This window comes from Penicillium atrosanguineum (genome assembly GCF_028827265.1).
Source record: "Penicillium atrosanguineum strain IBT 20685 chromosome Unknown utg000003l_segment0_segment0, whole genome shotgun sequence".
NCBI lineage: Eukaryota > Fungi > Ascomycota > Eurotiomycetes > Eurotiales > Aspergillaceae > Penicillium > Penicillium atrosanguineum.
Window position 1 is genome coordinate 3538025 of NW_026623135.1, and position 18048 is coordinate 3556072.

Consider the following 18048-nt stretch of genomic DNA (forward strand, 5'->3'; position numbering starts at 1 on the left):
CTGGCCTCCTTATTTACATGTGCATGCAGTAGTCGGTTTTAATTCAGGAATTTAATCTCGGCTTTAGCTAGCTTATCAGAGTCTCACGGCTACTCGTTCAATAATATTAGTTAGGATGTTATCAGACTCGGAGATGATTTTAGCCACCAATGTATATTTAGTGCCACTGACGCACCGAACCATGGATTGTCTGCTTCATATCATTCCAGGATCTAGTCCACATCAACAATCAAGGAAAAGTGTCAAAAGATAGATTGAGCTAGGCCTCAAAATAATGCAGAAATAAAACCAACCAGAGACCCAATTGCCTCTCCAAATCATACACAAGCTTGCTACTCTACACGGATATCCCGACCCAAAGCCAAAAAAAAAAAAAAAAAAAAAAAAAAGGACGCCTGAACGACGACGCTATGAGGATGGAACGAGGGAAGAAAGACATAAGAAATGAGAATGTTGGTCAATATTAATAGTGGACGCTCTGTCTCCAGCGGTCAATGACATCGGCTTGATTGGGGTCAATGATGGGCTGTCGCATGGTTGGGCCACAGGCGCCCGGTGGTGGATATGCCATTCCATTCATGCCCATATTGTAGGGATAAACAGGCGGATATCCGGTTCCGTAGGCGTAAGATGGTTGGAATGAAGCTCTGTTCATCCCCTGCTGTTGCATCTGGGCTGAGAACGGTTGCATGGACGTTCGATTGCCATACTGCATCATGCCGGGCCGGCCAAGTACATCATGAGATGACTGGCGCACGACGTGTCTGGGTCGGACTTGGGGAAGAGCTGCCATGCTTCGTCGCATGCGAGGGTTCTTCACGTTTGCCTGTTGGCCGCCACTCTCCTTTTGAAGACGAGCGCGTCGTTGTGCCAGAGTCTCTTCCTCGGGAGCTACCACGGGCTCCACGGAGGCAGAAGCAGAAGTCGAAGCGGGTGCGACTCCGGCTCGATGATCGATCTCGGCCAGGAGATCATGAGCAAACTCGCTCTCTGTCGGGTTCTGTCCTCGTAATCGCCGTAGTCGCTCTGCTAGCGTCTCACCCTCGTCACCGCTCTCTGGTTCTGGTTCTGGTGCTGCTGAGGCTGAGGCTGATGCAGCGTTCTCCGAATACACAGTGACAGGGCGTTTTTCAAGAACGGGTTCACCTCGAAGTCTCGCCCGACGTGAGCTCAATGGCTCATTTTCTTCGAATTGACGTTGTTCCATCAACCCAATAGGGCGGTCCTCCTCTGCTGCAAGATTGGATTTGGACTTCTCGGGGTAAAGCAAAGCCAACGGAACCTCTTCGTCATCGGCATTGTGATTGTCCCATGCCAGGGTGACTGGACGCCGGCGTCTTTTCTCGCTCTGCATCTGGGCCATTGCATCCAGCTCGAGGAGAGATTTCCTCATCCCCGGCGTAGGCTTCGGCACGAACGTACGTTGTCGCTGCTTCAGTTCTTGTTTCCGCAACTCTAGCTCTGCCAGTAGTGTGTTTGGCGGCCCAACGTAATCCGAGACCTCGTCGTCCTCATCCTCATCCCCCTCGCTTCCTGAAGCATCTTCATCTTCTTCAGATTCACTGCCTGACAGCTCGGAATCATGCTCATCGTGATGCTGTTCACCCCTTCGATCTTCCGAACCAACCGTGCTACCTCGCTGGGAACTCTGATGCTGACCCATGGAAAGCTGCGAATTCCGCGCCTTCAATTTCTTCGGATCTTTCGCTATGGCATTGCGCTTCGACTTCGTATACACGTACGAACCAACCTGACCAGCGTAAGGGTGATCCGTAAAGGCCGATACAGGTGCGTTGGCCGAAGCGTCGAGAATGCTATCAAGCGTGGCAACAGCCGAATCCTGCTTGACATCAACCTCTATCGATTGGCTCGGGGATTCAAAGAAGACGCTTGCGCGAAGCTGCGGTGGAATTGTGGATGGGCGTTTCTCCTTCTGATTACCGCGTGATTTTTCCTGCTCATGCCATGCCTCCGCCTTTCTGTCTTCTGCGACAATGGAGGTCAACAGTTGCATGCGACGCGTTTCGCGTTCTACAATTGGCTTGCGGGATAGCTTTGGGGGAAGGTTCAGCATGCGAGGGACAGGAGCTGGGTAGTACACCATGTGCTCGCCCAATTTGGGTTCCTTGAATGGCTCCGGCTTGCTGGCAAGGGGCGGTTGGGTGAGAGATAGCTGCCGTCCGGTATTCATGCGGTCCAAGGGTGCGAAATGAACGCCATCGAAGTCAGTAAATAGTGTTCGAGCCTGCTGGTAGGTATCACCCGAGGCTGCCGTTCCGGGTCTCTCGACATCCGCGGGGACATCGTATTGTTCTTGGTAGACCTCATCTTCATGAGCATAGACTGGGGTATGCGAATCGGGGAGGATCGGCAAGCGGGCTGGGAAGTTGTCCAAGAAGTGACCTTCGTAGTCGGGCTCCGGCACCTGGGCGAGGCGAGATGCGCCCGACGCGGAGCGCTGTCGCGTGGAGATAGTCGATCCAATGGGTGAAGCGATCCCCCCTGGAGAGAATGCTCCATTCCGCATCTTGATTGAGTTTGACGCGGAGCTGCAGGAGCGTCGCTTCTGTTCCTGGTCCATTCTGCGAATCTCGCTGCCGATGTCTGCTGAATGGAGGCTGAGACGCTCCGCGCTCATTTCCAACCGCTCTACATTTCCTTTGTAGGCGCCCTGGATAGATTGGAGGTCCGGAGTTGGGTGACTAAGAGGGGTCGGGAGATCGCTAGATGCGCTGCGCAAGGGGGTTTCGGACGAGGAATGTCGCGCGACACTGGTATTGAGCGGCGGAATGCTCCGGGGGTTGCTCGATTGCCTCGCAAGGGAAGGATCGACATCGTAGTCATCGGCCTCGACTATATCGTAGCTTGTCGAGGACATGGATTGGAGTATTGAGCCCAGTCGGCCTAGTCCCTGGTTGTCGTCGATCCGGCCTGACCCTGGGTGGTTCGGTCCCAGGTCAGCTTGAGTTGGAGATGGGGAGCGCGATGCGTCGGAACCCGAGTGGGAGGCCACTTCGTCAACCTGAGCGACCAGGTTGTAGGCCATGATCAAAGAGTCGTCCAGACCGAAGCCTGTGAAGACAGAGAGCAGGGATTGAACAAGTTCAGTCCCATACGAAGGAAGGGAGTTCAGGGACGAGCAGAACCGGGTGGATGTTTCATCCGTGGTCACTCCCAATGTTTTCGCCTCTCTAAATTTGGATTGTCATACTGTACACCCCTTTGGGCCCTGAGGGGGCGCATGTCCACTCTAAAAACCAGGCACTTTGACAGCCAAGCCACTTTTCAAGTTTGGTCGAGTTCGTTGCAGGGACTCCCATGTCTCGGACCACTTAGTCTAATATTGAGACAGATTTAGACTGGTTTAGACCGGTTTAGAGCACCAAGCCCACTAGTGACTGGAGCCGGACCTCAGACCTCTCCACGAGCGTAGGGCAGGTGGGGAAAGCACGGAGGTTCTGGGCCTTCTTTCTTGTCCGCTTGGTTCGCGCCTTCTTGCCTCATGGCAAACAACGCCTGGATGCTGCACGCTGCACGCTGCACGCTGCACGCTGCGCTCTGCAATATGATAAGCACCTGCACTTGGCCGTGATGTTGACTGCCACTCGACTTGTTCGCTGCGCATGCTCCCTTGCCGAATTCGCTGTCTCGTGGCTACGTCCCTAATATTGCCTACAACATTGGATCTACAACCAATCGTGAACGGACTAAAGATAAGGCGTTGCTTGGCAAAGGTTGGATGATAATCAAGAGGAGGCTTTTCTATTGGTTCTCTGTCATCGGGATAAGCTCCGGGCCCCGAAAACGAAATGAAGGGACGGCCTTCGTTTCACAGCACTTCCCACAGCACTTCCTGCAGCTACAGCGGCTGATAGAGACATTCGATACATAGCCCTTTAGGAACCGGCCGGATCCCCAGCTTATACACTAATAGCCCAACTGACACAAGCCACAGTGGAGAGATTGAAAAGGGGCCGTCCATTAGCTAATCCTTTAGTTCTTTCTTGACCATTATTTTTAGGGACGGGCTAAAGCTCTTAGCCATCTTTTGATTCCTTTTTCAAGGGGTCCTTCTCAATAGTATCGAATACATCGGGGAGAACAAGTCATGACTGCCGATTTAGAGCCGTTTATATGATATTCCTGGTCTGGCAATAACTATACTATTTGAGGATCTAATCACGCAGTACACCTATGAAGCTGAGAGCGGAACCTAGGACGGTAAGCCCGAAAAGGTTATGCTATGACTCGAGTGTCTCTATCGGCCGCCGTACACAGCCTCGACAATATACAAGAAAAGAAAGACTGCTCACGGGCTGACCATAGTCAAAAAGTCCAGTGACAGATCAGTGAAGAAGCTAGCTCCAGCCACAGGCTCCGTAGTCTCAGTCACATCGCAGTAGTCGAGCCAGTTGCCGGCTTTCTTGCTCTTCTTCTCAATCATCGAGATGTAATCCGAGAGCAAACAGCTACTGCCGGGACCGTTCTGGCAGCGGGGAATAGGGTAAACGGCATCGTTGAACATAATGCGAAGGTAGAGCTCGTCAGAAGTCTTTCTTCCATGGCCAACCTCGCAGTTCAGAACCTCAAAGGCAACAGTACCGCGCATGGTGATGAAGTGAGAGACATTATAAAGGTGATCCTTGGGGACGTGGTCATCGGGCAGAGGGTCCTCATTATCGAACATACCCATGGCAGCCGTCATCTCGGCGATCTGGTTATCATTGAGGAAAGCCATGATCAGGTTGGGAACGGTGAAATTGCCGCCATCAGCGGCGATACCGGTCTGGCCAGGCCCCTTGCTCAACAAAGTGGTCAGGCTCTGGAGGAAAGGCAGGAAAAGCTTAGGTGCCGGTCCACCAACGGCTCCGGGGCCGACACTGTAGTAGTAGCTAAGATCCTGGGAGTAGGCATAGTTTTGCAGCTCTTTCTGGGTGAACACGCTGCACCACGGGCTGATATTACCGGTAATCTGGCTCTCGTATCCGCACAGATAGGGGAAGAACAGGATGTCGGTCTCATCAAAGGTCAGGTTTCCGCTGATCATGGAATTGATGCGCTTCAGAGCCGTCGGGACCCAAGTAGCATCGACTGGATGTAATAGTCAATGGAAATTCTTGCTTAGAATCTTTCATCTTTCTTCCTCAGACTTACAGTTGGTGACATTGTTTCCTCCAGTGGATCCGGCCGCGAAACTTGGACACCCATCTGAAGGTCCCAGTGAATTACCAATGGCGCTAATAGAGCCGGTCGAGTTGACACTGACCACGGTGCCTGCGGTGCTAGCAAAGCCGTAGAGGTAACCCTGAACAAACGCGCGCGCGGTCTGGACTACTCGAGACTTGATGATAGGAGAGGCGTACTGGTTCGCCCAAACGTAGAAGGGGTTACCGTCCTCGTAGAAGTCGGGATCTATCACTGTCAGTCATAGCCTCAAGGCAACGCAGATAGACTTACAGCGAGCCCGGAGTTGATAACCAAGATCGCGAGCCTAATATTCATCAGCACTATTTCAAATAACCTGCAGAGCCAATGCATCTCATACCTCCTTCCATCCAGTCATAGTTTCTTGAGCAATTTGCAAAGTTGGGTTGGTCAGAACCGGGCTCCAGTCGGAAATGAAGGCCAGCTCGTCACGAGCCTTGAAACCAGAGCCGTTGACGGCGATTTGGATCTTTAGTCGTGTTAGTCGTTTACAACCACGAAGGATCCGGAATAATGCTTACCTTCTCGTGAAGATTGACCCAAGATGAATAAGAGCCAGAATCAGGGAATCTTTGATATGTAAGAAAAGGCTTCATGCGCATTCACTGGGTGTCATACCTGCTACCGTGTCTCACGACATATGCCGCTTGCTGCACGGTGCATGTCTTGGGTACAGAATTACTCATACCATTGACATTGGGACCGGCATACCAAGGAGTGTTCCCTCCAGAATAGATCAAAGGGTTCTGGGAGTTCGAGGTCGAAGGAAACAAAATATCATTCGCTGGGGCCAGCGTCGCGGCATTAGCCGCGGCAGCCAACATTAAAGAAGAAACTGAAAGGATAGACAAAGAGTTGGCCATGGTTAAAAGAATGAGTTGCCGAAGCACTTCGAATTTGTCTTGCTAGATGCAACATTTGAGAAGCAATCGGCACGGTCTATATACTTCTCTCGCCAAGGACTCCCCGGAGACGCGTTGGTTGTGGTTAGCTGCAATTATAGGTTAGCGTCAACGGGGAACACACAGGCCTATAACCGGACCACGTGTCGGTATGCCGGACGCCCCGAATATTTAACCGAGATGAACTAGAGCCTGGGCAGATTGTCTCCTATATTTCTCCGAGGCTATAGAGGCGCTAAGCTCATGCGATTGTCGTGGGCAGACAGCCCTCTATGGTGTAGACTAATTGTCCTATGGTATCTATGGAACGTGTCCGATAATGTGGGACAAGCCCTGGAAGAAGTTTATAAATTGCCTTAAAAAGCTGACAGATCATTTGATTGAATCATTTTAGTTTCGTTATCAACACTGCGGATTTGTCTGAACGTGGAGACGGCGTCTCCAATTCAAGGCTCAATTTAAGGCTCAATTTAGGGTACAATCTAGGGTTCAATTTCGGGAGGTTAACATAAATAGGCGAAATATGACCAAACTCCTTCTAATCCTGATTGAACATGGTTTACGCGACAGTAGAGTTGACCGTGGTGTTCAAGAAACTCGAAGCCAAGGACGACTTGAGTGCAGACACAGCGCCCTCGAAATCCGAGAACATAGTCCCAATAACAGATTCACCGCATACGCTCTCTTCGTGCAATTTAGTGGAAATATCACGCTTCTTGAAGCTAATGCCGGGGGTGATGGTCACGCAGTTATACTGCGATTCAGCGGCACGAAGCTGGCAGATCTCATCAGTCTTACAGTCTCCAGTGCAAGATGAATAATCCCATCCTCGAGACTTGCGAGCAATATAGTCCTGGAAAACAGTGTCGTCTTCCTCGAACAGGACAGTTAGGTTGTGCCAGAAGGCAGGAGTCAGTTCAGCAGAGCTGTCTGTGACAGCCGGGGTGAGAAGAGAGCCATAGGTTTCCTTCGCAGAGTAGTACTTCTCCCAAGTTGGCTTGGTCTGGTAGTTCGGGTCCGACATGTTCGCGATGTAAACCTCGAAATCGAGCACACCAAATGTGACTGGATCAATGGAGTAAACCCGGAAGGTAGGGTTTCCAGAGGTCGGAGTCAGGGCGGGTGCAATGTAGGACATCATAGTCGCAGTGTCGGCAGTTGGGTTGGAATAGTTCGAGTAAGCGATCTCGAACTCGTCCTTGTGGGTGTGTCCATAGAAGGTAGCGGCGATAGTTGCGTCGTAACGCTGGATGATTTGGTTGAAATAATTAGATCCATCATGGAAAGCGTCTGATCCTCCCATTGGCATGTGTCCTACGAGCCAGACCCGGGAGCCAGCAGTTTCAGCTGCATCTAACTCAGTTACGAGCCATGCCAGCTGGCCATTGGGATCCGACTGCATGGTCTTCTCGTACAACCAGAAGTTCTCCTTGTAGTAGAAGTTGGAGTTGAAAGATATGATTCTAAGGTTGCCGTGGGGATACAAGACGGAGTAAGCACCGTAGTTATCGGCAGTGGTCGCGGCTGTTGATCCAATCCATTGAGTCCAGTCGGAGCTGAGGGTAGAGTAGGCCCAGTCACTACCCAGTGTGGTGTCGATATCGCTTGGCGGGAAGGAATTGACGGGGGCAGTGTCATGATTTCCAATAACAGGGTAGACCAAGTTAAGATAATTAGGCATGCGTGTTTGATAGGCGTCGTTCAGATCGTTGGTAACTTCGGTTTCGTTGACAAGCCAAACAGCGCCCTCGACCACATCGCCAGTGAAGATGGTGAATGAAGCATCGGGCACCAAGGTGGCCACTGCTTCATACATCGATTGCTCCAGACTCAATGGAGCGTCACAGTTGTGATTTCCATATTCACCAGCAGGATAGCTAGTATTTCCAGGAGCGTCGGCTGAAGTATATGGGCGACAGCAGATGTTCTTGGTGCAGTTATAGCTAATTCAAGTCAGCAGTTGCTTCCAAGGGAATTAATGTATCGACGAATGAAATACCTTGCGCCAGTTTCGTAAAACAGGTCAACGTGGATATCACTGATGTGGACGACTTGAATCGGTGTCTCGCCACTGGGCGATGGGCGAGAAGTGTCTGGCTTTGCGGATGGAAAGTCGAGAGAGTATTCAGTAACGGCAGGGTAGTCACAAAGTCCGAAAATAGTTGAGCAGAAGAGAGTCGCCGTCTTAGAAGGGATGCTCATCTCGCGAAGATCATGAGCTAGTACTGGGCCTTCTCGAGCGATCGCACCTGTACAGACGTCCGAGTCTTCCACCTTTAACGAGCGTCAGCCAGGATCGATTTATCAGAGTAACTTCACGAACCCCCGCCAAAATACAGACGTCGGTGATGACATCGACGAAATCATCATTGCCTACATGGGCCAGAGCCTGAAGGACTACGAGCAAGGCCTGTTTGTGGTATATGGTCAGCCTGGTTATGTTGTTCCTGAAGATCAGTGACACCAGCAGGATCACTCACCTCGCAGGCAGCACACGTCACCGCCCCCTCAATATCAGTGAGCACCTCGTCCACTGTAGTTCTTTTCGCCAAAGACTTGCCAGGAGAAGCGACTGCAACACCTAGCAAACCGGCAAAAGCAATCCACTTAGAGATAAGCATTGTAGCAAGCTATAATCTTGGAACCATAGGAGATGTAATCATCAAGGTCCTCAATTTCCGACAAGAATCCTCTTATATGAATCTTTTGTATACTTCAAGCTACACCGAATCTCCCCGTCGCCAGCGAGAGACGGATAATTACATTGGTGCCTGACAGCAAATGCAGAGCCGAGAAAAGAGAATTTCTCGACACGTTCCTCTCTTTCAAGAAATGATTGACTCCTCGCTAGCCGAGGCGGAGATTGAATATTCTAATGCCAATTCTCCCGCCTGAGCCGATTGGATCATCAGGGGTCGCGTACAGGGAGCAGAATCTTAGCTTCCCATAACTTCTCCGTGGGCGTCGGTCACATTGCTGCAATTTCACTAGCTGGGCGCTAAAGGTTCATCTATTTCCCTGAAGAACGTCAGGCGGGCCACCTTCACGGAGGGGTTACCCCATTTGGCCATCTCATCACATGTGGGGTTATCATCATCAAGGGGAATACCTCTGTCTCGGTACTGGTGAGGAACCATGAATGCCTGATCACACTATCCAGGGAACGTTTTATTTCCGCTTGGTGTGGGTCAGATAACGACAATCGCAGTCTTTTTGAAAGCGCCTATTCTAAGAGTGGGAACGGGTCGACCCGTGGACGCTTTCTCGACGTCTATGAAGAAGATATCGGGAAGAAAGATAGGGAGTATGGAAATTTGAAAGGGAGATTTTAGCGAGGTACATGACGACATGGGTTTCGATTCCAATAGTGGGTTAACCTACATTGGCAAACGCAAAAGGTGCTAAGCATCTGCGGGCATCGCACTAGGCTACATTCTATATTGATAAGACTTTTGGTTCATTAAACGAACTATTTTATTCCCCATCTTTATAAGACCGGCTATATGATACAACGCTGTTCTCCTGGATTCTATTGCCCTCTTTTCTAGTGTCCTGTCGTATACTTTTTCCTCTCGGTGACCTAGAAAACATCACTCGGTCATCAAGGTAAAGTGAATATCAAGTGGGTTTAGATTATATGTTTGGGTCTACAAGCGCTGTGCCAGTTCTATAAAATATCAGGTTTCTTCTTTTACCTCTCTTGCGCGATTTAAAAGCATATTAGCTAGTGTAGGACGTTAAACATGCAAAGCGAGGTAGCACCACCACCAATGAAAGTGCTCAAAAGGCTATTGGTTCATAATGTTAATCTAGATAAGCGTTCGGGACTACACCAAATGCTACGTGGTAGTAAATTGGGCGACGGCTAACTAACTTTATTCCCTGTTTCTATCAGAAATCTAGTCTTTAAACGGCGTATCGCTTATTTTGGTCGCTTTCAATTATATGACTACCATGTGCTGAAAGGCTACGCTCTCGTAAATCCCTCAGACTGTCCGTCAAAGTTACAGTGCCGCCCGGTATTGCCTTCCATATCTAGAAACAGAGAGATAGTCATTCAAACCCTAGTCACGTGGTCCGCTAAACCTTATATGGCTAGCATAGTATTTTTGGATCTGTTCCAGGGTTGCATGATATTACGGCTGAAAGTATTAGACTGTATAGTAATGTACTGCGACATGTCCAAAAATAACCCATATCCAAATTTAAATCCCCCCCAACAAGAAAACCGCCAAATGGATATTCATCCAAATTCCCAACCTAGCAACTGCATCACCCAAACCCCTTACAGAATGGCCAGAAACATCAATACCTGGCAGCGTAAGATGATTATTCATATGATATGTAGCAAGAGCAAACTCACTACATCGCAAATGGCAAAGGTCGCGCAGTGTAGCGAGCGCTCTATCACTAACATCCGCAAGAACTTGCGGTTATTCGGTAGTGCCAGATCTCCCCAAGTCTCGGTCGGTCGACAACCAAGTATCGCCCCTACTATGCTTGACGCCCTCTGTGACCACCTCGTCCAAAAGCCTGGCCTATACGCCGAAGAGATGGCTATTTTCCTCTGGGATGAGTTCAACATATTACCATCGTCATCTAGCATCAAGCGTGCTCTTTCCCATGCTGGCTGGACAAAAAAGAAAGCACAGCAGATAGCCAAAGAACAGAACCCTCAGCTACGAGACTTCTACCAGCATAAGCTATCCAATTTTCGGTCATATCATCTGTTATTTGTTGATGAATCCGGATGTGATAAAAGAATTGGATATAGGCAGACTGGCTGGTCACCGCTCGGGGTGACACCGGTCCAAGTGTCGAAGTTTCATTGCGGCCAACGCTTCCAGATACTGCCTGCATATGCTCAAGATGGGATCATTTTGTCTCGTATTTTCAAAGGCTCAACGGACGCTACATTATTCGAATCTTTTATCGAGCAGCTTCTGCAGCATTGTGGGAGGTGGCCGGAGCCAAAATCTGTGCTTGTTATGGATAACGTGTCTTTCCATCATTCGGACCGAATCAAGCAGTTATGTGCTAACGCGGGAGTTAAACTACTGTACCTACCTCCTTACTCCCCGGATTTCAACCCTATCGAAGAGTTCTTCGCGGAGCTCAAGGCTTATATCAGAAAATTTTGGTCAGCATACGAAGAGAATCCGGACCAAGGGTTTCATGCCTTCCTCCGGCGGTGTGTTCATGAAGTTGGTGCAAAACAGGAGAGCGCGGAAGGTCATTTCAGACATGCAGGCATAACAATAGAAAAGGCATAAGTGACCACCATAGTCAAAGTCTATGTAGGGATAAATGCAGAATACAGTACGTTGGACACTCTTTCTAGCTCCGCTGCCAAGGCCTTAGCGCAGATCATCTATTGAGCGGAACTTATCTAATTGAGGGACACTAGGCGTCATGTGTACGATACTGTATATCGTATCTGGCTAGTAAAGTTACACAAGGCTTACCAGAATTCTATGGAATACCACGGAAGTTGGTCCCCGCAAATAATGTGAGAAGGCCTGATGCCATCAATCCCCGACAGTGTGTAAAGCGACTTGGATTTTCTTTCACAGCCTACAACATGCATCCTCTTACAGTCACCAGCGAAAACAGCTTCCTCCTAAAGACTGCCTTTACTTTCCTGGGAACGGCTGCCAAGACATCAGCGTAGAATATTCATTGATCTAGCCATTCTAAAGTTGAGAGCCGTTATCAATATGTGGAGTAAAATACTGTATCCCTTGCTGTAATTACATCCAACATTTAGTTAACTACAGGAAGCGTTACTTATTAAACATTGATCGCAACGGTCATAGTCCAGAAGCATTTTACTGTGCCCTTCAAATGATCGTGGTGGAATTCATAAAGTATCACCTCAGCAGTGAGTTCACGAAAGCGAAAAGCCGTCGTCGATGAAGAAGTGAATTTCGCTATTGACTGTACACGATGCGTAGTGACGCAGACAGTTGTGTTGGCTGTCTCCCCGTCGTCTAGTTTGTTCTGCACAGGTAGTCATCTCGGACAGAGATTTTCCATTTGTCGCCCCATAGTTCTGGAGTGAATATTCTAGTTGACCGGTCTAAGTTGAGCCTCAAAAAGCATGAGACTGATGGCTAGGGCTTCGGCAGCAATTAGACATCCTGTGATGGCGAACCCATCGGAGGTTTTATCTAAAACTGTAGCCCACAAAATTCCAATCAACCCCGCGCCCACAACACATGCTACAGCAAGCACTGTGATCCTTTTGATAACTCAACTCTCAAGACAAAGAAGGCCAAAGCCATCCTCCTCGGCAAGTTCTTGAATAATAACATCCACCCATATTTTTTGACCCTTGCTCCGTTCCGGAGGATTCATGATGATGGAGCAGAGATGCGCTTGGCCAGCACATGTCGCGAGTAGCTTTGAGAGAGGCATATAATCTTCAGTGATAGCTGGTTGGTCAGAATCCGAGTAGATAAGTTCATACTAATAAGCGTTAGAGATTCTCTTCTTAATGTTAGACAGGATTTCTTATTTCACCTTGACGGGCTTTACACCTTGCAGGCCCTTCAGAGAATATCGGCGCAATCCTTGACATCGCCTTTGTCTGTATGCGTGAAGGATGTCTGAAAATAGAATATAGTCGCTTATTCTCTTAGTGATTTGGACCTTGTGCACCGAAAATCCTCCGGTATTAGCCCTGTAGCACAGTCCGAGCTTGAATCCTCTGTTGTAGTGACCGATTGCACTCTCAAGGATCTGAGCAACTGAGGTTGAACCAGCAAGGCTAGCATAATACAGAACATTCCTAGACAAGCTGTCTTCCTTCGTGGGGTCCGCGTTTGCATCAAGTAATGCCGTAATCACGTCAATTTGGCCTGATTCAGCTGCCAGGTGCAAAGGCACCCTAAGATCTGATTTCGACGCATGATTGACATCGGCTCCTGCTGAGATCAGAATCTTCACCATGTTGTGATTTCCTGCAGCAGCAGCATAATCCAGCGCATTTTGTTTCAGGTAAGCCTGGTCATCTGTTGAATCTAGCGGTTGTAGTGCTGTTTCAACATTTGCTCCGGAGACAAGAAGCAATTCCAGAAGATCGCCATTCCGGCTTTGGGTAGCCAAGGAAAGGGCAGAGACGCTACCAGCCGTCAGGTTAGCATCGGCTCCGTGCTGAAGCAGCATCTGCGCGATCTTGACGTATCCTCTAGAGCAAGCAACCTGGAGGGCATTTCCGTAGCGTCCACCCTGGGCGTTGACATTAACTCCTCGGTCTAGTAGCATCTGTGCGATCTTGTCGTGTCCTCTGCCACACGCAGCCTGGAGGGCATTTCCGTAGCGTCCACCCTGGGCGTTGACATCGGCTCCTCGGTCTAGTAGCAACTGTGCGATCTTGTCGTGTCCCCTGTCACAAGCAGCCTGGAGGGCATTTCCGTAGCGTCCACCCTGGGCGTTGACATCGGCTCCTCGGTCTAGTAGCATCTGTGCGATCTTGTCGTGTCCTCTATCACAAGCAGCCTGGAGGGCATTTCCGTAGCGTCCACCCTGGGCGTTGACATTAACTCCTCGGTCTAGTAGCAACTGTGCGATCTTGTCGTGTCCTCTGCTACACGCAGCCTGGAGGGCATTTCCGTAGCGTCCACCCTGGGCGTTGACATCGGCTCCTTGGTCTAGTACCAACTGTGCGATCTTGTCGTGTCCCCTGTCACAAGCAGCCTGGAGGGCATTTCCGTAGCGTCCACCCTGGGCGTTGATGTCGGCTCCTCGGTCTAGCAGTAACTGTGCGATCTTGTCGTGTCCTCTATCACAAGCAGCCTGGAGGGCATTTCCGTTAGATCCGACCTGGGCGTTGACATCGGCTCCTTGGTCTAGTAGCATCTGTGCGATCTTGTCGTGTCCTCTATCACAAGCAGCCTGGAGGGCATTTCCGTACTCTCCACCCTGGGCGTTCGCATCGGCTCCTCGCTCTAACATAAGTTGCACAATCCTATCATGTCCATTGATTGAAGCCCACGTGACTGGATATATTCCTGTATCATCAGGTGCATTGACGTCATTTTCATCGACATCAAGTATAGAATATACCTGTTGTTCATGGCCATTAAATGCTGCCAGATGCAGTGCACTCATCACAGGAGCTCTTTCGTATGGTCTGATCGTCCTCCAAAAAATGGGAAACCACCTCAAGAAAGGTTTCCCATTCGTGTCGTATAATCGATGCACTCGGTCCGTTTCTTTTAGCATTGAAGTCAAAGACATGTTTCGTACGTGATCGGGCCAATGTACTGCTGAATATTCCAAGAAACTTCCACTAAAGGGGCCCGATTCACCATCGTATTTTGAATCCTCCATCAACAAGTATCGCAAACAGATCTTAGCCATCTGATCTTCCGCATCAGTCAGACTGTGCCAGTATGCGCAATTGGGATTGTTGGAATCTTTCTTCGTAATGAGAAATTCTCTGGCTGTTTGATGGATTAAGAAGATTTTCGAATTGCTAGTAAAGATAAGCAGGCCGCAACATCGCCGAAGTATGCCGTCTAAACCAATCAGATCTAGCCCAGCCTGTTTTGTTGATGATCCTGAGCTAGTAGCAATTCCCAACGCCATAGCCATCTCTTGTATTGTCAGAGGACGCCGTGCCGCCACGATGATCTCTAGGATCTTCTTGACTTCTTCCATTTGATCGGCTGGGACTCGAGAGAGTATCTTCTCATATGCTGCATTCACAGAAGGTGGAATCAGCGTAATCCAATCCTCTACAGGTCGGAGGCCGTCTTTGAAGGTAGTGCGGATATCATCGATAGCTAGGTGTAGCCAAAGATATGTACGGTGTTCCGTTTTAAGCAGCTGCTGTTCGATTCGATGATGAAGATCTGGCGAGAGTGGTATTGTCTCAGCTAGTTCTCTCACCCGAGCCCTCACCACTAGATCAATCTCCTCATGGATTTGGTCATTCTGCTCCTCCCCCTTGATATGTATACGTGGGAAAGAAGCGGTGATTGCTCGAAAGTGATACTGTATATGATCATAGGGACGACTGGTTAGCAAGAACTTCAGACAGCTTTTCTCTATTAACGAAGATGGCTGGCGATGAAACGCTTGGAGCTTTTCAATGAATCGGCGCTGATCCATTTCGCGACACTGATCAAGTGCGTCAAGTACGCAAATGGTATTACATGATGTGTCAGCTGACGCTACCGCTATCAAGATCCGCCAAAGCTCATCGACTTCTTGTCGGAGTGTCTCCCCATTCTTTTCCCAGGTCGGAATAGCATGTTGTAATAGATATGGCTGTTGGCTAAATAGCTGATGAAGTACGGAACATAGTGCCGTAGCAAGATTGTTCTGCTGATCATTTTCATTAAAAAAAAAGTAACATATTCTCACAGATGGATGGGAGTTCTCTGAGTAATCGTCGATGATTGATCTGGCCAGGACAGATTTGCCGCAGCCTGGGTCAGCCGACACCCAGAGAAGGTCATTGCTGTTGCTTTCCCACCAACGGATGTACTCAGAGCTCTGCAAGGCCCACCGACAGGTTCCCTTAGCCCGTTTTTGGTTGATGTTCTTTTGCTCTGCGTAGTTAACGACCTTGAACAGATGGTGGCATCGGCGCTGCTGATCCGTTAAGGCTCTTGCTATCTGTTCACTAAAGTGTCGCTCCTGTTGACTGTATACTTGATCTAAGCGATGGTTGATGCCTTTCAGCTCCTCTGAGTAGTGTCCAGGTCAATATTGGCTAACTTTATCATTAAAGGACTTCGCTAGACTTACCACACACAATAACACTGACCCTCTCCTCGGCTTCAATTCTGTTCGGAGGGATCCTCTGCAGAAGGTCTTTCGCGTATGCAGCTGCCACTATAGCTGCATATCCTTGCCACTCTTTGTTCTTGTGTGAGTCCGAGTAGTCACAGATCCCTCGGATGACTAGGCATGGGAAAGTGTTCATCAGCCCAGCGGCTGCCATTTCGAAACAGAGAACGTCATTTTCCGCGGCAAGCCGATCTCGAATCACAGCATCCTTCATTAACTGATTGCTAGAAGCAATGAGGCCATAATGAATGGCAGGGTTATATTTGTCGTCGGCCCTCTCACTCCGTAGTACCAACGTTGAAGGATCAGCTGCACATTTCTCACAGCCTACTTGGTGATGAATAACTTCCGGAAGAAACAGCCTATCCGCGATTGGTTCTGGCCGTTTGTACATCTGACGTAGTCTTATGTTCTTTCTAAGAACGCTGTTGATGGCCTCCTCGAATTGATGCCCTTTTCTCTCGTATTGTGTTTGAATATCTGCTATTGCAGCGCGTAATATAGCCGGCGGCAGGTTGAAGAACCACGGATGCTGAAAACTTTGATTCTGGATCGACTTGCCAAAATCGTATTGAAGAACACCACTCTTGCCACCTCGAGGCGCACCGACCACAACATCGCCCAAGCGAATATCATGGCTCTCGCTTGGTACACCCCCGCCAATCCCGACCATAAGGCCAATCCTGATGTTGTGAAAACTGTTAAGCATGTCTGTCGCTACACTCGCCGCGGAAGCTGTTCCATATTCACCATCGGGCAGCTTGGCGATGACAACGTTGTGTTTGCCTATCTTGCCTAGCGTATAGTCGTTGGCATCGTTTGGCGACACAAAGCTCGGTTTGTCGTGCTCTTCATCGAGAAACTCCCGTGCAGCAATGTATTCCACGGACAAGGCGCAAATCAAACCCACAGTATACCTGGCAGGATCTGACATGGCTTCAACGGTAGAGAAACAGCCTGCAAATGAGTTACCCGCGTGATCTTTCGAAAGTTCGGAGTTCTGGTGTGCAATGGAGGCTCAGCTTATAGGAACAACATATGCGCCTATGAGAAAAGGAGAGAGGAGGAGGGTTGATAGAAGGAAAGAAGCCCTGTAAGACAGAGGTGAAATGGTTGCCAACCGGGGAGGCTCAGCCTCACGATGAACACGTCGTGCAGTAGCGGGCGGTTAGACAGACGACGCTATTGGCAGGAGCCGTCTTCTCTACCCTACCGAGCAGAAACTGCCAAGATCAGCCTTGGAATGCGCTCATCTTGTCCATTTTATTGTGTGATGCAATTGACGGGCTAGTCCGTACAATTATCTGATCAATGTGACCTTCCATGACAGGGAAGTCTGTTCTGCTGTATTGGGAACGGGGCGCACACCCCTAGGCTAGGTTTCGTGGACCCACTTCCACCAAAAAGTGCACCAATAGTAAATCAACCCCGCCTTGATATTCTGCCTCACTAGGTCACGTGTCGTTTGACGTTACGGAAATACCATGATCCGCTCCATCAAACCGACAGAATGTTCTATGTATTATTTAAGGACAGGGATTCACTGTTCTAGCATTAGAGAAAACACCAGCATCTAATCTTTCAATGACAGGGGGCCGTCAAAATTCTGCGTCCTTGGCCTAAGATGAGATCTCACAATATAGCAAATCAAAAATTATTTGATTTAGATACAAGGGGAAAAATGGAATGACTATTATCGTAGTCTGACATTTATAAATGGATGCTGTTTAACGGAGAATTGTTCATGGAAGCAGTAATTTGAGGGCAACTATCGAATGGATTTTTCATAGCCAATCACCTTGCAAGACAATGGTAACATACAATATTCATACTGAGCACCCCAACTGCACAAAACAGCAAATAATTTAGGCGAATTAACTGGATTCAACCGCTTGGGCGAGGGCGGGTGTGGCTACTTAAGGTAGGCGGTGTGTAGAGCGGTAGGGATGGCAAGTACTGTGTTCCAAATACTTTTGGACGGCCACTGTACGTACGGTCAGATATCTCAGATATCCTAGAGGTCACGTGATATTTCGCGAAATTTCGTGGGCGTGGATACATAGCAAGATACAGTACCATACACACGACGCCTAGTGTCCCTCAATTAGACAAGCTCCGCTCAATAAATGATCTGCGCTAA

General features: G+C 49.1%; 4 protein-coding genes across 4 annotated transcripts; all 4 read right to left on the reverse strand.

Moving 5' to 3' along the window:
• Nucleotides 1-463: 463 nt before the first annotated feature.
• On the reverse strand, nucleotides 464-3046 carry N7443_004765 (uncharacterized protein; the record flags this gene model as incomplete). Its single annotated transcript, XM_056884821.1, has 1 exon — nucleotides 464-3046. One exon carries the CDS (start codon nucleotides 3044-3046, stop codon nucleotides 464-466), a length of 2583 nt encoding a protein of 860 aa, XP_056743099.1.
• Nucleotides 3047-4309: 1263 nt separating this feature from the next.
• N7443_004766 (uncharacterized protein) lies at nucleotides 4310-6068 on the reverse strand (the record flags this gene model as incomplete). Its single annotated transcript, XM_056884822.1, has 6 exons — nucleotides 4310-5091; nucleotides 5155-5412; nucleotides 5458-5491; nucleotides 5546-5674; nucleotides 5727-5775; nucleotides 5824-6068. The coding sequence occupies 6 exons, from the start codon at nucleotides 6066-6068 to the stop codon at nucleotides 4310-4312; spliced, it is 1497 nt and encodes a 498-aa protein (XP_056743100.1).
• A 598-nt stretch (nucleotides 6069-6666) lies between these two features.
• On the reverse strand, nucleotides 6667-8728 carry N7443_004767 (sphingomyelin phosphodiesterase; the record flags this gene model as incomplete). Its single annotated transcript, XM_056884823.1, has 4 exons — nucleotides 6667-8050; nucleotides 8107-8381; nucleotides 8431-8517; nucleotides 8588-8728. The coding sequence occupies 4 exons, from the start codon at nucleotides 8726-8728 to the stop codon at nucleotides 6667-6669; spliced, it is 1887 nt and encodes a 628-aa protein (XP_056743101.1).
• Nucleotides 8729-12658: 3930 nt separating this feature from the next.
• N7443_004768 (uncharacterized protein) lies at nucleotides 12659-16863 on the reverse strand (the record flags this gene model as incomplete). Its single annotated transcript, XM_056884824.1, has 3 exons — nucleotides 12659-12715; nucleotides 12768-15805; nucleotides 15867-16863. Coding segments are annotated over 3 exons (4092 nt in total), but the record flags the coding sequence as incomplete, so codon positions are not given.
• Between the last annotated feature and the right edge of the window lie 1185 nt (nucleotides 16864-18048).